This window comes from Rhyacophila brunnea, unplaced genomic scaffold (genome assembly GCF_057557595.1).
Source record: "Rhyacophila brunnea isolate RB1 unplaced genomic scaffold, BYU_Rbru_1.0 scaffold_7, whole genome shotgun sequence".
In the NCBI taxonomy this organism is placed as follows: Eukaryota; Metazoa; Arthropoda; class Insecta; order Trichoptera; family Rhyacophilidae; genus Rhyacophila; species Rhyacophila brunnea.
This window is the reverse complement of record NW_028233339.1, coordinates 46,797,421-46,819,719: the sequence shown is the minus strand read 5'-3', so window position 1 is coordinate 46,819,719 and position 22,299 is coordinate 46,797,421. Positions and strand designations below refer to the sequence as shown.

Here is a 22,299-nt window from a genome sequence, read left to right as displayed (position 1 = left end):
ATTATACTATCAAAATCTAAATATAATTCGACCGCGAAATGGCACCATGCTCTCGTCAACACATATGGACAGGTGACCGGCGAAGTGGCCGGCCCGGCGCAATAGAATAAATTAACTTGTTGGCGCCGCGACGGACACATGTGGCCGGCACATCATAAAAACCAATATTTACGTAAAAAAATCATCAAAATGAAAAAAAACATTATATTCTTTCATTACCTATCAAATAATACCTTAGAGACAAATAATCATTTTTTAACTATTTTATGTAAAACTAGTTGGCGATCAATGTGTTAAGAGTATTTGGAGAGCACTTTCTGAATAGCAAACGTCTAATGAATGAGGCAAAATATTGATTTTTAGATAAATATCTCCAGTCATATAGCTGTTAAAACCTTCAGTGTGATAATTTCATCAATATGTTGTTTTTTTTATATTTCCTGTTCATATATTATAATACAGCGCATGACGTATTATAACCCTCCATTTTCTATATGTGTACCACCAAGATTAAAACATAATTAATTATAGGACACTCTGACTTGACCAGGGAATCCGATCTCCAGCCAAAATTTTGATCCTGGGATTTCGGGATTACAATTTGAAGATACCGGGATTGGCATTTTTTTCGATAGTTAATATTTTTTTTCTATTCATACAAATAGCATTGATAAAATAGGTCAAAAATGTCTATAATTTATACTTTTATTCAAATATAATTATAATTTATACTATTTAATTGTGTATGACAAAAAAAATGGTTATTTATTATCCATGAGCATCCCGCGATTCCCCCTGTGACATGTGCAGGTACATACACTACACTAACATAATTTTGTACACATACTAATTGATTGGGATTGTTAAAAAGATCAATCTCGAAGGTTTCGGGATTGTGTTTACTAATCCCGGGATTCATAGGTATCGAAAATTGTCTGGGGGTTGGATTCTCTAATGATGACATAAAATTTTGTTATTCTTTATTATCGATCTAAAATTTTCGGCAATTGAATAAAAAAAAGATAATTTTACTTTCACATTCGGGCTTCATAGCGATGACTGTTTGCGGCCAATCGCAGGTCATAGTTTCAGGATTGTACAGCATGTGCGGGCCGCAAGTCTTCTCGACCACGTCTGGGTGCTGTTTCGGTCCCATTCCTGGGGCACACTGGTAAAACTGGGCGCAGTCAGTAGGGTGTTCTTGGTTAGGGTGGGCGGGATCGCAGACCACGGGAGCCGCTGATGCTTTGATTTTCCCCGACATCGGTTGGCCGGTGGCATCCACTAGTAATCCATCATCTATATACACAAAACAGAATACATGTATGTAATAAATATTATACCAAATCTTAGTATATCATGTAGCCTATATCGTCGCCGTAGATGTCGAGAGAGCCAGTCCACAAAATCATCATCATCATCATCAGGGGCGCGACAACCCGGTATGGGTCCTGGCCTCCTCCAACAGCTCCCTCCACCTGTCCCTATCCAGTGTGGCCGCTTTCCAATTTGGTATTACAAGAGATCCAAGGTATATGAAAGTGTCGACACAAAATCATAATGCTGAGAAACAGGCGCGCAGAAATTTTGTGTGACAAATAAAAGTAACATTTTTTTATTGAACTTTTTTGTTTTTAAAGATATAACGATGAAACTTTGAACATATAATATACTTGGTGCTGTTACCTTTTTATTATTTAAACAAAAAATCATGCATTAAAAGGTTACAGATGGTTAAAAAGTGGCTTCTAGCTATTTCATAATGTATTCTTTTCTTTTATCCTTTTGACCATGTCCGATTCTAATAGGATCATATGGGCCTCCACAGAGTAGAGGTTTGTATTTTTGGTTTTACGAGAAATGGATGTTAGCCACTTGCTCTTATTATGATTCCAACACAAATTAAAAAACAATGTGTATATTTGCCAGACCGAGGATTCGAAGAACCAGGGACCCAAGACATTATAAGTTGACAGGTAAACCGTTAAAAAATAATAAAAAAGAAAAATCACATGTCTTTTCTAAATTCTAAATCAATTAGAATTTAAATACAAAATCTATCAAGCGAATAAGAACTAACAACAAATTAATATTTTCTCTTCACTGTGTAGAAGTATAAAAGTAGTGTGGAGGTCATTTCTTTAAGTGCCTACATACGTACCATATGCACTGTTTACAGAATAAGTTTAACCTATGATTTAAATGTATGTTATAATGTGGCCACTGTTGACTAATTTCCTAATGATTTATGTATCTTTACAGTAAACAAAAGGTAATTTAGAGTGAATTAAAAATAACTTTCACTATATATTATTCAAAGCATAGATTACGGGTAGTTATGTAAACTTAACACCATAAAAAATGTGGCTATATTATTTGAAATGATTCCAATGTTTTAATTTATACTTTATAGTCACGTGAAATGAATCACTCAAATATGAACAAAAGATTTATTGCGTCAATCACATTTCACGATACATTCTGACTGAGTAGTACATTTAATTCACGACTGAAAGTGACTGACTAAGACTCCCGTACAGGTCACCCTTCTCCATCTCCTGGTCCTTCACCGTATCCGACTGACTCATTTCTGTCACCAAACCAAACCGTTTGAGACATCATGCAGAATTCTGGCAGTATGTACATACAAATAATGGATGTCTCTGCTTTATTGTAAGTCATACACGATGCAACCACTTTGAAAATGAAGAACGACGACTTATGGGCAGCCGCCAGTTCACATGCTTCAAGTCAATCGCAGTTTAATGTAATACAATTTGTCGTTCAGAAGTAAACTACATTCTTTCGCAACAGATAATGAATGCAGGAATTATGTACTCAATGGTAATTAAAGATATGTTTCTCACCTTCGCATTTGCATTTGACTCTGATTTCGAAGTCGGGACACGGTTTGTCTTTGCGTTGGCGACATGCAAGTCCCTTTTCCAAGCTGCACTCCGCGTCCAGTCCTGTGTCTTTAGCAGAAACGTGTCCATCGATTGTTCTGCATTCAATTTCGACCATATGCTCCTTGGTGCAAACAGCACCTTGCATATTTAGCTATAAAAAATAATTATCATAGAATCACATTACATTGATTTTTAATCAATTAAAAAAAACACTATTATATAGCTTCGAACCTCTTCTGTTGGAATTTTATCATTTAAATTGACTTTAAAACTACAATGTATGGGTTAGTTGCACAGATGTTCTATCTCAAATTTTGTATGTTTTGAGAAAATCTTATTTGAATGATTCAAAGGCGAAACAGTCATATTATATATATTTGAATGAAACAATATCTTCTCAAATATCCTATTTGAACATACAATAGTTTTACAGATATAAATCAATGATGCAAATGGACCTGTTTTGTATAAGTAATAGATGAATTTCGGTAAAAAGTGGACATAAAATATAATATGGTATCGAACAATATAATAGCAAATGTCTTACCAGATCAATCAATTCCGGAATAGGCTCATTTTCGACGGAGTACGGTTTAGATGCAGTCTTAGTGGGTTTCTTGGTGTCTTTGATGTGTTCCGGCTGCGACTTGGTCATCCACGGTGTCCAGCCCGGCTTGCACTTCACCATCTGCTCATCCTGGTCGGGTGGTCCAATTTCCATTGGCTGTAGGAATCATCAAAAATACCTTTTCAATAACGGTTGAATGCTCGTTGAATACAAGGCTGAATTTGAATGAAATCATAAAGCCTAGTCCAGACGAAAAATATCTGTACCTATTTTAACAATGTTTCCTATTTGCGTTGGAAAATGAAAATCCAAAGTGTTTTGTATCAGAGCATAATGTTAAATGTAGATACATAAATTGAATGGATTGACAGTTATGTACAGTGTTTAATGTTCACCGAATTGATATACCTAATAGAGGTGAGTTGGAAATACTGTCACCAGTTTGTGTACTCAAGTATCAGATGAAACTACCCATACTCAGTACGTGTGGCCCAATAAACTTGTTCCAAAAAACTTGTGCAAAACAAAACAAAAAACAAAAAATACAATAATTTTATTTTAATTTATTAGTCTATGCATGCGAATGACATCATCTTATGTATGAACGATAGGTCATAAATTTTCTGTAGCAGCATATAATTCCCTTGGAAATGTGGTGAGGTGACTGAGGTGACGCAGTTTATAATAAAAAAACTGCATAAATTAAAAATTTTATAATAAATGGACATTTCGAAAAGCCCAGCTCAGTGTATTTTTAGCGATTCCATTGAAGCCGATATTTCAAATACTAACATGGAGTTAAGTTTTAGTTCCAGTTTAGTATGAGACTTATGTCGCATACTCACGCCAAACGCTCTATATAGTATTCCAAATACTAGTAAGTATTTTGGAACAAGTTTTGATACCAAGTATTTTTTTATACTAGTAGTAAGTATACTTAGTCTTCAAAATCAACCAGTTTTCCCACCTCTAATACCTAGGTATCTTGATTTTATTTGACACTAGCTGAAGTACCCGGCTTCGCACGGGGTCGCTTCGTGGTTATATTTATCTTAGATATTTGAAAAATAATAAGAGGTTATTATTTCTTTAATATTAAAATATCTGTGTAATACAATATGGCAATATAAAAATAATTATAATAGGAGTAAAGGTCAAACATAAGAACACTAAATTAAAATCGAATCCAAAATATGAAAACGTTATTAATGTTATAAATATGTAGTAAAAAAAAAAATCAAAATCGGATGGAACAAACAAACAACAAACTTTGTATGTTATATAATAATAATTTAGAAACCGCACACAACTGACAAAAGTTTCATCGCAATCGGATGAATGGTATAGGAACGCATACGAATAGTAGAAGAAGATGATTTTCTAATTCAGAAACCTTCGTGGGCATGCGCATGACAACCCACCAAAGTTTCATTGCAATCGGATTAATGGTATAGGAACGCATACGAATAGAAGAAGAAGAAGATGGTTGTACTAATTCAAAAACCTTCGCGGGCTTGCGCACAATAACTGGTCAAAATTTCATCACAATCGGATGAATGGCATAAGAACGCATACAAATAGAAGAAGAAAAAGATGATTGTAGTAATTCAGAAACCTTTGCGGGCAAGGGCACAACAACTCACCAAAGTTTCATTGCAATCGGATGAATGGTATAGGAACGCATACGAATAGAAGAAGAAGAAGATGGTTGTACTAATTCAGAACTCTTCGCGGGCGTGCTCACAACAACTGGTCAAAATTTCATCGCAATCGGATGAATGGTATAAGAAGGCATACAAATAGAAGAAGATAGAATAGAAGAAAAAGAAAATAGTTGTAACAATTCAGAGACCTTTGCGGCGTGAGCACAACAGTTGATCAAAATTTCATTGCAATCGGATGAATGGTATAGGAACGCATACGAATAGAAGATAGAATAGAAGAAGAAGATGGTTGTACCAATTCAGAAACCTTCGCGGGTGTTGGCACAATTACTGACGAAAAATTTGTTGCAATCGGATGAATGGAATAGAAACGCATACGAATAGAAGAATATAGAATAGAAGAAGAAGAAGAAGAAGATAGTTGTACTAATTCAAAAACCATTGCGGGTGTTACCACAACAACTGACGAAGGTTTCATCGCAATCGGATAAATGGTATAGGGACCATACGAATAAAAGAAGATAGAATAAAGAAGAAGAAGAAGATGGTTGTACTAATTCAGAAACCTTCGCAGGTGTAGGCACAATTACTAACGAAAATTTTATTGCAATCGGATGAATGGAATAGGAACGCATACGAATAGAAGAATATAGAATAGAAGAAGAAGATGGTTGTACTAATTAAAAAACCATTGCGGGTGTTACCACAACAACTGATGAAGGTTTCATTGCAATCGGATGAATGGTATAGGGACCATACGAATAAAAGAAGATAGAATGAAGAAGAAGAAGAAGAAGAAGATAGTTGTACTAATTCAGAAACCTTTGCGGGTGTTGGCACAATTACTGACGAAAATTTTATTGCAATCGGATGAATGGAATAGGAACGCATACGAATAGAAGAATATAGAATAGAAGAAGAAGAAGAAGAAGAAGATGGTTGTACTAATTCAAAAACCATTGCGGGTGTTACCACAACAACTGATGAAGGTTTCATCGCAATCGGATGAATGGTATAGGGACCATACGAATAAAAGAAGATAGAATGATGAAGAAGAAGAAGATGATGATTTTTCTAATTCAGAAACCTTTATGGGTGTGCATACAACCACTTACCAAAATTTCATTGCAATCGGATGAATGGAATAGGAACGCATACGAATAGAAGAATATAGAATAGAAGAAGAAGAAGAAGACGATGGTTGTACTAATTCAAAAACCATTGCGGGTGTTACCACAACAACTGATGAAGGTTTCATCGCAATCGGATGAATGGTATAGGGACCATACGAATAAAAGAAGATAGAATGAAGAAGAAGAAGAAGATGATGATTTTTCTAATTTAGAAACCTTCATGGGTGTGCATACAACCACTTGCCAAAATTTCATTCCAATCGGATGAATGGTATAGGAACCATACGAATAAAAGAAGATAGAATGAAGAAGAAGAAGAAGAAGATGATTTTTCTAATTCAGAAACCTTTATGGGTGTGCATACAACCACTTACCAAAATTTCATTGCAATCGGATGAATGGTATAGGAACCATACGAATAAAAGAAAATATAATGAAGAAGAAGAAGAAGATGATGATTTTTCTAATTCAGAAACCTTTATGGGTATGCATACAACCACTTACCAAAATTTCATTGCAATCGGATGAATGGTATAGGAACGCATACGGGACAGACACACAGACATACAGACAGACAGACATTCATTTTTATATATTAGTATAGCCTATACTCTTCCCGCAAGTGCAAGCAATAAGTTTACAAAGTTTTATCGCAATCGGATGAACGGTATGGCTGCGCATTAAATACGAACAAACAAACACACAAATATTAATTTTTATATATTAGATTAGAAAGATTACACACAAGAAAATTAAAGAATTACACGTTTTTATTCACCTTAATAGTCTACTACTGAATGTAGATTCATAATTATTAATTAGCAAACATTACATTTGGATTCACTTTACTGGTCTCTGTTTGAATGCTGTTAAACATAACTCTGTTTCGCACTGAGTTTGCCTCTACTTTTTAAATATGCAGCAAAGAATGCATTTGATTTCTTATAGTGAAAAAAATATGACGAAACGAATAAAAGTATTACTTATTTAATTATTTTGCTCTCCTGTAAAGTTGTCAGTTGACCTTCACCTCCTTTCAGCAACCTCGATATGCATAACGCATCTTTTTATTATTCACTTTACTTGTGATTTCTTACCGCTATATCTCCGATGCACGGTTGTCCCTTGCAGATTTTCTTGCCTCTGGAGCATGTGCAAGAATGGCACGCGTCCTCCGCAATCACCTCTCCCTCTAGAATGACATGTCCGTCGGGCGTCGTCATGCAGATGGGTTTGCAAGTGGAACGGGGGACACACTCAGACACTGTCGAGTTGCTCATCACCTCTCCGTCATCGCAAGGCTTCTTGTGTTCGCATCCTGTAATGAATTATTTCCATATTTTACAATATACGATGGCACCAGAGTTGAAATTGGATATCTTACAAGGAAATATTTTTGGTAGGAACTTCGGAGTCGTATGCAATGAATATTGCCTGTGGTGATAAAGCTACAATCTTAAACTTTACGTATTTTATAGTGATCCCCCTGAAAGTGGGTCGACTCCATTGGACAGGCCGTGTCTCAAGGACGGAAGACGCTCTACGCTACTCTTCAATAGACTGAGTGTCGCGACACCTAGACTGCGGTAATTAGACTGAGTAGAAATAAACACAGTATCCCTGAGGTTAAGGCTTGCGGCAGACAGAGGGGAGTCGAGAATTTTTCTGGAGACTAAATGAAGCTAAACAACTACACATATTTGTTTTAGCGAAGCTATTCAGTATCGCTTCGTGCGACCTATATTGTACTTGACCACATCAAAATCGAGGCCTATTAAGTGACCTACGTGCAGTCAATCACACTATATTTGACTAATATGCAGATACCCCTCGTATTTAGATTAATTTGTTAATACACAATAATTAACCAAACCGATTAAAATAAAGTAAAACCTCAATATAACAGGTTAATTTGGGTGAACAGTGTTAAAAGTCTTATAGCAGGGTTGGCGAACGTTTTTAAGTATGCGTGCCAAAATTTCCCGAATAATATGTTTCGACTGTCTGACGTGCCAAGCAGATTTTCATGGCGAGAAAAAATGTTTTCTGAAAACATAGTTTTTTAGAATTCTATTAAAAAAGTTTAAAAATTGAGTTCTTGAGTATCTTTCACTGTATTTCTATCCACTCTGTATTAGTCAAAGAGATCGTAGAAGCATTTAAACCACTCTTCTTTCATATTATATTCTCCATCACTGAACAGTTTTCTGTTTTTAAAGATTATGTTTGAGGCAAAATAACAAGCAGTTATTATTTTGAATGACTACCAATAATAATTGATTTCATAAGGTTTGTTTTAATTCCCCGATCCTAAGGACCGACCTATGAAATTGTATAGATATAGATTAAACGTAATGATTATTCTTGAAAAGGATTTGCCTGCAATTTTTAATACAATGTAATTTGTCATTGCATGAATTTCGTCGTTTCCGTTTGCGCATCGATTGGTGAACATAATAATATGAATAAGTATGCATGGCTATGTCTCAATAAGTATACTAAAAAACAAAATTGTGTCGTTATTTAATTATAAATAAGATTGCTTACCTTCAATGCATGTGTCTTGAGGGCACATATCGTAGAGTTGTGTGTAGTGCAGAATGTTGTCGCAAGTCTCAACAGGGCAGGCTGACATGCAGGGGCTGTAGTTTGTGCACGTCTCGTCGCATTGCATCGCTGTATACCGCAAAAAAATTTAAACGCATTATAATATACGAATGTCACAATATTGCATAAATGCAGCGTATTAATCTTATTTGCTTTGTTGAAGAGAAAATCTGAATATATGTATAATATTTGTGAATTAACTTTTATTCACTGATAGTTATATATTTATGGAAAGGTTTAATTTATGATTTGGAATGACACGGGTTACATTATGTACATATTTCTATTCAAGTGGATAGAATTTAGATACAGTAAACTTTCGATTATCCGTGTGCGGATTATCCATGCATGAATTAAATTTAAAAAAGTTATTAGTAAGATTCTTGCAAACAAACCAAAATCACAGATTTTCAATAAATAACGAGTATTAAACATGTTAAAATAATTGTTGGCTTTAGAAATGTATAATGTGTAGTATTTTAAAAAGAAAAAACATAGTTCAGATTATCTGTGTTTTTCGTTTATCCGTGCCGTCTCTCCCCACCATTAGCCCGGTTAATCGGGACTCTACTGTATTAAAGTTTTAAATCGTGAAGTATTTTTAAAAGTCGAGTAAATATGATAACTTGGACTAATGAAAGACAATGTATTTACGAATTGTCGGTGGTAAGTAGAATTTGTAGGAATTTATCTATTTATTTTCAGTGACATCTGTTGTGATCGAGCATTACTATGGTATGCCAATATGTCATGTAATTACCATCTAAATCGGATGCATGCTACAAGCGCGTCTATGCGTGCTCTACAATTCCGTGGATGCAAGACCGGTCATAGAAAATGAGCATATATAAACGCTGTCGTTTACACTAATTATACTAGCCCCGGTCAATTGTTTTAAATAATTTAATATAACGTACATACACTGCTATTTCTTAGTGAAATATTTATCTGAAATATAAATCTTCATGATATACTTTTACGTATCCGATTCACCGCAGGACACTTATTCGTGCGCCGCAGTACGTGAAACATGAGTTCGTGTAACATTTAATCAAATGACGAGTTCTTCGTTGAACATTTCACTGTGGAGTATATTTGTACGTATGCTACAACATGTGGCAATAGTTTGCTGTTCCAATTAGATTCAATACGAATTTTATGAGATGTCTTTACTAGGTTAGGTTAGGTTAGGGTTAATCTAATTAGAACAGTACTATTTGCAAACTATCGCCAGATTTTGTAAGATACGTACAAATGTATTCCACGGTGAAATGTTCAACGAAGAACTCGTCATTTGATAAAATGTTATACGAAGTCATGTTTTACGTACTGCGGCGAACGAATAAGTGTCCCACGATGAACTGCATACGTACAACTTACATGTAACCATACCTTTAATATATTTCCAAGAAGATAATATGTTTATAGTTTTATTTTTTCATAGAAATTCGAGGCCCGCCGGAATTAATACTTCCTGACATTTAATAGGTTAAATTTCTAATTTGTTGTGTAACCTTCTTTATGTAAACATATATTTGAATCTGAGTAATGGCTATCAACTATGTGTAGTCTTCGGAAATGTTTCTTCCTTATTGACATAAATCAAGCAATAATAGAAAATCGTGGCAAAAAATTGTGGAAACCAAACCTCAATTCTTCCTCAAACTTTAGTTTGAAGAAGAAGACAGGAAATGATAAAATGCATTTTTTAACTCAACATTTGAGTATTGACTACAGTAGTGTTTTTAGATTTTTACTGTCTGAAAACAATATGAAAACTTTTGAACACAATGTGAATTACTGTAATCAAAAATTAAATGTAACAATTCAATACTTACGGCAAAGATCCGGTGTCCTCCACTTGATGGCGACACCCCGGGATGCGCACTCGTGAGCGTACGCAGCCAAGGCTGTGCAAAGGCAGGCGCAGTCTCCTCCGAGACCGCAAGCACAAGTGTCTCGCTCACAGCGGGCCTCAAAGTCACCGGGCGGGACTTCAGAGTGGCACGCGGCAAACGGCTGCCTCTTGAGTGCGCTGCACTGCTGAGAGGCCCAGAGTCGTCGTTCTGGATGCTGGGCACATGTGTCCTAAACAAATAATTGATATATCTAGAAATCATATTATTACGTGAAGCGTAGAATTTGGCCTACTGCGACTTGATGGCGATTCCTCTCTCTTGGTAGCCATAATAAAATTATATTCTTCTACATTGGCACATTGAAAAATTACATGTATAAACTCCTGGTCATAGCGGCCATCTTTGACAACTATTTTGTCATTTCAGTATTATGTATGTATGGCATATACAATTTTTGTGATCGTTCAATATTCTCGATAATATATTCTAAATAATGAAAGTACAGTGTCTGAATGTATGAATAATTGACATGATCTGTCTTGTTACTGGCAGTTATAGCTACATTATTTGTATTAGGTATAATATGAACGCATTGGTTCCGGTACACGGCGAATATGTTTTTTGTATTAATAAAATAAAATTTAGAAATAACAATATTATAGTGATTAGAAAAAGGCCTGAATAAAAACTAACCATAAGTGTGAGTGAGAAAGTATTGTTTTTGCATAAACATAACATTTACCTGGACATCTTGAGCCGGAGGGCAATGCGGCTGCAGTTTCCACGAGTCTCCGAACAATCGGCTTGAAGTCTCTGTCATGCCGCCCGACGGTGTTTGGAAATCATCAGCTTCATTATCATTGAAGTTACCACATAGGCCTCTTAGCTAGAAAGAAAAGTTATCAATCGGTAATCATTATTTGTTATAATGAATACAATCAAAATGCTATTACATACAGCATAAATTATTATTCCTTACTCTTCCTTTCCATTTAGGATCAGCTCTGACGTAGAGTCTGGTTCCTTTGTCCCACTGAAGAACTATTCCGAGCGAGGGAACTTCAGCAAATACAAATGCGCCAGCCATACGTAATCGTATCCTGAAAAATATACATAGGTAAAATACAAATCATTTGCCATACAATTGCATTCTCTCGGACACATATCAATAATGTAGATTAAGAGATCAAATCACAGAAAAAAAATATTATAAATATTACCGCTAGTAAAATCATCCAGATATTTGTGGTCAATGACGTTTATGCATTTAACACATTAGTATTAATTTATTTTTTCCATTGTTTAATTAAGCCAATTGCAATAATTATAAGTAAAATAAAATTGAGCATCAGTATTCATTTGTATCATTTTAATTAATCGATTTATGTTATGAACTTCTTGCTTTTTGGAAATAGGATTTTCAATTGTTTTGACAATAAAATACTCTTTAATAATAAATATTTTTTTCATTTTCGTGGTAGTTCCTTAGATCGATCATAATATTATTATATATTTTTTTTAATATTTTTTATATTTGTATCTTTTTTAAACACCACAACAGGCCGTGAAACCCAATTAGAGTGGCAAAACTCCCAGGCTTGAGGTATTTACATACTAGATTATGTAAATATATTTTGACTTCACCGGGAATCAAACCTGGAACTCCCGGATGGAAGGCCACCACATGGCAACTTCAAGAATTCTAGCCTTTGAAGGATCGAATTGAAGAAGAGACAGCACAGATTGCGACTCTCTTGGGGCAGCCGTAGTTAGTTAGTTAGTTTGGTAAAAACTTTACTTGATTGATACACACAATTCAAAATGAATGTGTTGAATTTTTTCAAAATGTGTGTTAAGTTTCACTGAAAAATGAAACAGCACTTTTGAATTGTAGTAAAGAGCTGAAAATTTAATAAAAACATAAATTAATAGTATTACCTACCTTTTATATTCGTCCACATTAGGAAGTGGCTTGTCTTTAGTAAAGGTCAAGACCTCAGCTTCCTCTCCGGTTCCAACTACGAGAGTGACTGACTTGGAACATGTAACTCCTGATGTACCGCAAACTTCATTCTGAAAGGAATTGATAAGTTGATAAAAGATTTTTTTGTAAAATAATATTCGGGGTGCCTTAAAACATAATATATTATAAGGTTGAAAATAACTGATTGTAAATAATGATTTTTATTATAGAATTGTTTCCTCAAATTCTATTTAAGTATGTAGTAAGTAATTTAATTGGTCTAAAACATATAAGGACCTACCTGTATCTCAACACTGAATCCTTCCTGTTTAGTGTCCAAAGATCCCTTGGTGAGAAGGTATGTGCAAACTCCTTGGAAGTCATAGTGCCTCTTGTCGAACGTCTTGAAATGAGAGTCTCCCCAGGTACTGCAGACACCGGCGCATGTTCTCTTCTCGCAAGACCATTTTCCGTGGTGACATTTACTGAAAATAAATTAGATTTTAGAATATCTTTTATTGGCTCGACCGAAACGACAACAAATAGGAATCTTACACGATCAAGTGTATTCCACTTATAGTAAGTTCTATCTGGGATGCTTCCAGCGCAACTTTAAAGGGAGCTTCTCATTTGTAATTGCACGGTATATGTCCGATAGAATGTGAAGAAGGGAAATTGTGGTGTGTCTTACCAAGCATTGCAATCCTGCTGCATGGTTTGTCCGTCAGTGTAGCTCTTTCCGCCGTGGTGACAGGGGCATTTTTCGGGCAGGACGCACTTGTTGCTGATGCTATCGAGGATGTAGCCGGTCATGCACTGGCAACCCGGGTGGCACTCCGCGGGACTGCTGCCTGACTGCTTTTTGTGCATATTCTACAAATGAATAAATAACCAAATACTAATTATAGTATCAACTAAACACACACGAACCTTTCAAACTGAATATACATACATATATGAAAACAACAAGCAAATATCATTCTATGTCACATCTGTATCATTTTGAGTAAATCGATTTTTAAAGTTTCGAACTCTGAATAGTTGTTACAATTAATCTCTCACTATAATTTTTAAACGATTTTTATAATTATTTAACATAAAAATATGATTAATAAACACTACCATTTATTCGAAAATTTACTCAATTGACAAAAATACAATACATATTACCCAGTATTCATGCACATGGAATGATCTTTCCCTGACCACCTTTATTAGAAACACGTTTTTATAGGACACAGATTTATTTTTCCGAAAATGTTTTTACACAGAAAAATACGTTAAGAAATTCTCCACAAGATGGCATTAACACTTTATTTTATACAAAAAATGGATTTGGAATGATATTTGCTTGTGGTCTTCATTATGTAATTGTACACAATACATTTAAACATTAATTCTACAAATTCCTATGAGGAAGGGATGGTCGGCAAAATCACCGCCACTGGCCTTTTCCTATCAGTGTCAACTGAGATGGGATTGACAAAAAAATAATAAGGATGGGTGAACGAAACACTAAAACATATTATTAAATAAATAAATTTATTATTTATTTATCTAATGACAAAATAATAAATGAATTCAGGTAGGTACCTGGAATTTTAATTAATATCTACGTAAGATAATATATTGATTTGTTTGTAATACACCCGATCCTCTTTTTGCATGGCTTTTTTTTACACGGTTTCGAAATAACACGGTTTAATAAAATTAAAAAGAATAAAAATACATATATATGTGCATGTTTATCAAAAAATTGCATTGCAATGGACCGCACGCCACTGGTGCATATTATGTTGTCACCGGATGCCGCCCAGATATACATACATACATACATGGCGCCACTAGTCAGTCACTTCGGGTTCGATACGAGGGACGTGCTGCGCCGCCTGCTTCGCCGTCATCGTCATTAAATATTTCCAGCAATGAAAGTGATTTTTCGCCAGCAAAAAACATCAGTAAACGGGCACGTTTATTATCAAGTAGCGACACTGAACTGCTAAATATAATTTAAATCGAAAACTATGTATTTTTATGTATAAATATTTTTATGTAGGTAAGTATAAATAATAAATAAATTCGATTTATTTTTGAGTTCAAGAATTTCATATTTTGAGTTGATTTTAAGACTTCAAGTAATGGAACCTATCTACCATTTTTGTATGGGCACCTTATCTTTTTTTACACGGTTTTGTTTTGCACGGTAGTCTTTGGAATGTATCCCCCGTGCAAAAAAATGATCGTGTGTATAATAAAAATGTCATATACTTAGTTAGAAAATACAGCTAATGTTAATGAAACATAATTATGTATGTTTTCTTAATTTATTTAATTTTTACCGGGTATTATCCCACAGCGTTTCTTCGAGTCTACTTTCTATTTTCTGTAATCCACCATGTTTACAATAAGAAAAAGTTAATCGGGTCGCTCCTGAATTAGTGTAGTAACCTCACCTTGCAAGTCACGGGTTCGGTTGATTCACACGTAGTGAATTCTTCAAAGTTGGCTGCACTGCATTTGTCCTTAATTTCTGTCGCTCTCGGGTAATCGACCAGGTCTCGAGCGCTAGCTGGTTTGCATATCCATTGTGCACCGATACATTCGCTGGAATTTTCAATAAAATTAATAAACAATGGGTGAAGTCTAACGGTGTTATTCGCTAATTCACCTTTGATTGAATAAAAAAATTATTTTACGAAACCTTTGTGAGGCAAGTGAAATAAAAGAAGCACCCCTGGTGAAACTGTGAAGAGTTTGATGGGTTTATGGTTGATGTTATACGGCTTAAGCGTCGGTCTATAGCGTCGTGGGCCCTAGGTTCGAATCCTGGGTCTGACAAATGCACATATTGTTTTTCAATTTGTGTATGAGTCAGAGTATGGACCTAATAGGTTGAGCAAGTGGCAGAGATCCATTTCTCGTAAAAACTAAAATCTGTTAATACAAACCTCCACGGAGTGGAGGCCCATATAATCTCATTAGATCGGACATGGTCAAAAAAAAATAAATAGTTGATGTTGCACAGAAAAAAAACACCTATGACAAAATGGAATTTGCTTCAAAGATTTTGATAAGGAAACATTTCCATCAAAAATACTCTCAAACAGTGGTGATTTTAGGTACTTGATTGTTTGAGGCACTGACAGGTTTGGTGGCCCCTTTGTGAAAATGTAGCCTTTGCGATAGACCACCATTGAGTATTACAATGCAAAAATAGTTACCAAGAACTTTTATGCTTCCATTATTCTATATATTAAGATATCGGCACTTTCTAATAAAGCATTTGTTCATTCATTTGTTCCTTCATTTGCTGCCCTTTATAATGTGCCAGCCCTAAGCAACGCATGATCTGCTTACACCCATGCGACGTCGTTGACACTATTTCATTCAGACCATATTGTCTTTGAAATTATTCACCATAGATTCTGCTGCTTTTGTCCGGGTCGCACTTCCTTGTAATGCAGAGGGAATTCGATTTCGTTGTATCGGCAGGGGCACGTTCCAATAGGGACACATTCTCCGTGAGTGTCCAGAGCCTGTCCCGGGGGGCAGTTGCAGCCTTCCACGCAACGCGGCTTGCACCTGGCTTCGTCAGCTTGATCGGCAGCGTCTTCATAACCACCTGCTAGATCGTAACAACTGCGGGTGCACGAGTCGCCGCACACTTGATACGTCTGTCCGCCGGGACAGTGAACCTCTAAAAAAATTAACAGTGTTGTTAGATTCAATTTTCTATTGAATGAATCTGAAATTCAAATACAGTAGGCGCTCGGTAATCCGGCACGTCCAATAGTCCACCATTTTGCAACTCAGCTCTCCTGCTCTACAATCTGGCAGGTTTCACATTAAACTGCTGGATTACAGAGCGGAGAGCCATTCGCTCGGCAGTTCGGTGCTCAACCTTGACAGATGATTTATTATTTCCTATAGAAATCCAATAATCCGGCATTTCCGACAATCCGGCATAGGTGAAAAAATAAGGGTGGCGGATTACCGAGCACATACTGTATAAGAAAAGGAGAATTCAATATCGTTGGATCCATCACAGGAGTGCCATATAAAGATCAAAAATAAAAAATGTCCGGTGGTTGTTTATCCAGACAAATCTTATAATCGATTTTTAACTAACTTCCCGACTAGCTAAACATTTGAAACATTTAGAATATATCAGAACACGATGCCAATGCATTCTTTTAATACTTTTAGCCATCTTTAAAAAGAATTGAATCCATTTTCAGTTAATTCTGTTTTGTATGAAAAGTTATTTCGGAAGAAATCCGTAATCCAATCCACTATTATTGGTTGCTAAGGGGGTGGTCCTAGCAACTAAATTATTAATATATACGTGCGTTACTATGGAAATCAAAATGACATTTCAGTATTCTATATTTGTTTGTTTCAAAATAGCAAAAAAAATGATTTGTTGACGATTGCCTTATTTGTCCTAAATCATTAATACATAGGATTGTCAAGTTTATATGATTCAACAGAAAACTTAAAAACGTGGTATATAAAAAGTTCTTTTCATCTTGTAACTATTTTCTCATATAATTTACATACCATCGGTGTTTTGTAAAAAGGGCGAATTAACCAAAATGCTAATTAACAGGAGGAGGATTTTTAACTTTTGACATTTATTTGTTTATTACCTGTGGATGATTATAAATATCTAACAAGTTTATAATAAAGCTTAGAAAGAATACTGTCATTGTAATAAGTATTATTATATAATATTTTAAAAGGCCTAATATGTCACATTCGCTTTTTATTTCGTAATTTTGATTAATTAAATTTTAGTTGATTATCGTTTTTAAGCACTTTCCTGTGGAGATACAAATTCGCCGTTTTGACACAACAAAGATAGTGGGGTACATATCGTATTTTCATTAAAATCTCGATTTCGCCAAAATGGTTGATTTGCCCTTTTTACAAAACACCGACGATACTATGTTTTATAACATGAAAAAGTATTGTTACGTGGACATTCTATAATTGAGAATAAAGGTAAGTTATTTCTGTTGTGACCTTTGAAATTTTTCTGCAAGTGCATGAAGTATGGTTAAGTTGGTTAACTCCACAAATATTAAGATCGTACAGTTTACATTCCAATTTTTATCGGCCATTTTTTACGTTGATTGTGATTACTTACTCGAGCGCAGTTAAATTTTACAGGATTTTTCAACTAAATAATAATGTCAAAGTGTAGTATTACTGGCTGATTATCTACTCATCATGACAGATTGTTTTTTTTATATGCTATACAAATTGGAAAATAAATGTCATAGCAGTAGTGTGAAGTTCTCTACAGATGAACATGCAATGCAAAATCACTTGTAGCTAATTTCATATTTGGACTGGTGGTCCTTTTTTTGCTTCAATTTCATACTAGAGGTCCATATTATGTTCTTTTTAGTGATAATAACTTGATTAAACAACAACGTCTTCCCATCATCTATATGCATGCTTAGTAAAACAGGACTTACCGCATTCTTTGACGTTAAATCTCCACTGGATCTTGACACCGGCTAAAGCGCATTCGGTTGCATAAGCTCCGAGGATGGGGCACAGGCATCTGTCAATAGGCGCTTCGCACGAGCACATGTCGTACATGCAGTCTTCATAGAACGGGGTAACGTCCACACTCCAGTGACATTCTGCCAACGACAAGAAACAATATATTGTAATTATTAATAAAATATAGATTGTTTATAAACATCAACGTTTTCATACATTTTTGAGTTCAGATTTATTTACTATAATTTCATACATTTGACATGTTTCCATTACAATAATATTTATAAAAACCTTAATAAAAACGGTAGACAATCGAGTGAGATTTTTTAGAGGCCACTTGGAGTATTCAAAACTCAATCTACCACATGGTCACAAATTTCTTTCTGAAGTTATACTTCTTTAGGCGCGTTTGGGAAATCAGATCAGAGTGTATTTTTGGCATGTGACATGTGACATGTAACACATATTTTATTTTTTCACACAAAAATAAACGTACTCGATTGGATTCAAACCACCGATTATTCGGTTATCAGCCGAACGCACTGCCTTTATGCGACAAGATGATACTGCAATCGTGACGATTATACAGTATAATATTATAGTTTAGAATCGTTCCGTTGCCTAGGCAGCGAATTTATTATTAACGGCCATTTGCAATTCCTTACGTCAACAAACTATTAAACGTCATAGTGGCAGTTGTTACTTTAAAAATAAAAACAACGATAAATAATTATATAATTTAGTAATATAACTTAAAGTGTATAGAAATAAACCAACGGCGTTTCAAAAAGCGGTCCTTTTTCTTGAATGTGTAATTTAACAAGATAATTAAGAGTTAGTCGAAGAATCTAGGTTATCACAAGTTTTGTTTTTGTTTTGTTACGCCAAAAACGTATAAAGTACACTCAAACGTATAAAGTACATAAGTACGCACACCTATTTTTTTTTTATTATTTAAAGCAAAGTAATTCACATTGGTTATTAAATACTACGAATGCAATGTTAGCGACATTTACATGTTACATCATTATAGAGCAGACTATGGAACCAGACGAAGGGGGCCCAACCGCCAGGTAGCAAAAATTATTTTATTACATTTTTTAAAACATGAATTTACATAATGGATGGATTAGATAAATGACATTTTCACATCCGCTCAATTCTATGTTACCTAAAAGGCTTTCCTCTATCTAAGGATGTATCGCTTAGTCGCGATCACTTTATGTCAGATTCCCACAGCCTATTTCTACTCTTCACCACAGATCACAGTGATAGATTCGTATGCTTCAGTGGGGGTTGTCTTTTCGCGATAGCCATATTTGTCTTCCATTTCAAAATCCGTACTTAATATTAATTCTTCTTTTTCTTGTTCCATCCCCTATTGAAGGCTACCCTTCATCAGAGAGATATTTGTTTTATTGTCTGCTACCTGGTACAGTTAGGTAAAGCTGCACTTTCATTTAAATTTTGGAAAACAGAGAAGTATTACCCAAAAATTAGTGCACAGTGATTGACACGGAGAGAACCTTTTACCTTTGATCACGGTGCAATCAATTGGGTGTTCATAATATACATTTTGTTAGGGCGTGATGAATTAGAGCAATGTTTCTTAACCTTTTTACATCCGCGGACCACAAAAAAATGAAAAAATTTTTTGCGGACCATCAACATTGGAATAAAATAATAAATATTTATATTTACACTACTTTTTGAAACAATTGTCGAAATATAATACAACCCCACCTCAAATGTTGGGTTTCTAGGTAAACCAATTCCCCCCCCCCCCCCGTCCTTCCATGAAACGATTTATGACTATATACAATTTAGTGTCATTCATTCCGGAAATGACTTGTTAATTCATTGTGAACCCCTGTAGGTGCAAGAGTTCTGAAAGATATTTATTACTTGAAATTTAATATAAGCTTTTAAAAATGGATACTAACTATTTTTGAACTGCAGAAAATTTTTGCAGCCCACCCAAAAATCTTCGCGAAACACCGGTTAAGAAACTATGAATCATCGAATAATATTCACCTTCAAAAAGTTGACTCTTCAATTTGGCACAGAGCCTTTCAGCCGTCGCTTGGTTCTGGATACGAGCTTTGCAAGGATGAGGAGGTTCCTTCTCGGGGAGATCCAAACATTTTTCTCCAGTCTTCCACTCGTTGGCAAACGGAATCACCGACTGCTCCACATCACCTTCAGGAGTCAAGAAGTCATCTTTTTGGTTGGAGTTGAATGTTCCGCACAAACCCTGACAAAACAACACATTGTTATTAAGATAAGCACTACAATGACAGCTACTAATGTGATACATAACCTCAAAAGAATGTTTGGGGGTATTTACCACATTAACCATAGGTGTCACATGCAGATACTAGGGAGAAATTAGATATAGGGTGGTGATAGCCAAAATCAGCTATGACCTGCCCAACACACATGAAAAAATTGCAATATCTCAAGGAACATAATATGAATAAAAAGATATGGCCGGAGTAGACCCTGGTGGACCTGTTTTGGACCATAAGAGACAATGAAAAGAAAATGCTAAAGTCTTTGAAATATGGTGCTGGAGGCGGGCAGCTGCTGAGGATATCCAGAACATAGAAACAATGCCTCAATACATTAATGAAAGACTGACTTCTGTCTGCATGTATCATATTATGTTATTCCATGGACATACTTTTCGCACAGAGAGGATGAACAACGGTGAGCTGGAGCCATCAGGTGAAGAAGGTGAAGGCATTTACTTTCAAAACCCTTATCATCCGCTACATGGCTTGCAGAGAATAGGGAATGTTAGAGAAAGAAAACGTTTATCATTATTCCAGAGTGATCACAATGCCAAGTCTTGGGGACAATCGTTAGGAAAACTCTTCATAGGTGGTTAAGGTTTACACCGGATTGTAGAGCCAATAGTGATGATGATGAAAGATTATGTAGTTACCTTTGTTTTACCCTGGAAGCTGGCCGGTGCGTCAATGTGAACTCTAGTAAGACCATCCCACCAAATTTCAAGACCATTCGGCAATGAAACTGAAATCAGAAAACAATATCATATTAAATTAATACAACCTACCAAAGAGTTTGACTATAACAAGAGGGAGCCATATAAAATTTTAGTAGGTATTAAAATACTTGATGGCATTTCTGAAACGTTTTTAGTGTAATTGAATCGGTGGTATGGCAGAATTAATATTTTGTACGATGGAGAATTGCCATTGAAACATGGCGGTTTGTTTATAGCCGTCAACTTTGATGTTCTGTTGATTTCGAGAATTTGTCTAATATGTGAATAATGATTCAAATCCATATTATTGAGAAGCCATTTGACGATTCATGACTTATTTCAATTATTTCCATTGAAAGTTTAAACCAGACGGATTCGGTAACTATACGAATTAGGCATACAGTATTGTTTGGGATTTATAAATGAAAATGCTTTTCTAATTGTAGACAAATTCCATCACCCTTACCCAATATGAAAATGGAGGACACGGCCCTGATTTTACTTCCGTGAACTTTGATCGGCAGTTTGGCGATCTCCTTTCCGTTGATGACTACCTCGCGACCCTGCTTCAGGTGGATGACATCTCCTTCAGACCTCACAGTAACCGACTTGGTGCACGATGGCATTCCCAGTGAACTATCGGCCGCTATATCCATATCCTATAGAAATATGAGTATGAAATATGAGTATGAAATAAAATCACACACAACATGGCAACATTTTTGTAATAAATATCACAAGTAAAACTTATTGCAACATCTTAATTCATGAATACGATGGATTTAAGATTACGTACCTCCGATATAGCTCCTGAGCAGGCAACATTCTCCGCTTCAACGCTGTAGTTGGATCCCTTGATGAGGAAGTAGGTGCACTGGCCCATGAAGTTGTAGCGCTTGCCATCAAAAGTCTGGTAATGCGGGTCACCGATGGCAGAACACCTCGATCCGCAAGCCACTTGGGTACATATCCACTTTGCGTTGTGACATGTGCTGAATAAAACAGATAACTTTCTAACTATGCTTGGCTTCATGTAATTCTATATAAAATATGAAATTACGTGAAAGCAAGT

At 35.4% G+C, this 22,299-nt stretch overlaps 1 protein-coding gene across 1 annotated transcript in view; it reads right to left on the bottom strand.

Moving 5' to 3' along the window:
• The window catches only part of Hml (hemolectin), a 93,953-nt gene that overhangs the window by 48,218 nt on the left and 23,436 nt on the right, over positions 1 to 22,299 (bottom strand). Inside the window, exons 17-34 of the mRNA XM_085958363.1 lie at positions 22,024 to 22,219; positions 21,694 to 21,886; positions 21,165 to 21,253; positions 20,252 to 20,471; positions 18,187 to 18,357; positions 16,121 to 16,400; positions 15,157 to 15,307; positions 13,395 to 13,576; positions 13,005 to 13,188; positions 12,683 to 12,813; positions 11,720 to 11,840; positions 11,483 to 11,626; positions 10,720 to 10,969; positions 8,822 to 8,950; positions 7,372 to 7,592; positions 3,457 to 3,633; positions 2,868 to 3,060; positions 1,033 to 1,299 (exon numbers count right to left, since the gene is read on the bottom strand). Of these exons, the coding sequence (XP_085814489.1) occupies positions 1,033 to 1,299; positions 2,868 to 3,060; positions 3,457 to 3,633; positions 7,372 to 7,592; positions 8,822 to 8,950; positions 10,720 to 10,969; positions 11,483 to 11,626; positions 11,720 to 11,840; positions 12,683 to 12,813; positions 13,005 to 13,188; positions 13,395 to 13,576; positions 15,157 to 15,307; positions 16,121 to 16,400; positions 18,187 to 18,357; positions 20,252 to 20,471; positions 21,165 to 21,253; positions 21,694 to 21,886; positions 22,024 to 22,219 (3,299 nt within the window). The remainder of the gene's footprint in view (positions 1 to 1,032; positions 1,300 to 2,867; positions 3,061 to 3,456; positions 3,634 to 7,371; positions 7,593 to 8,821; positions 8,951 to 10,719; positions 10,970 to 11,482; positions 11,627 to 11,719; positions 11,841 to 12,682; positions 12,814 to 13,004; positions 13,189 to 13,394; positions 13,577 to 15,156; positions 15,308 to 16,120; positions 16,401 to 18,186; positions 18,358 to 20,251; positions 20,472 to 21,164; positions 21,254 to 21,693; positions 21,887 to 22,023; positions 22,220 to 22,299) is intronic.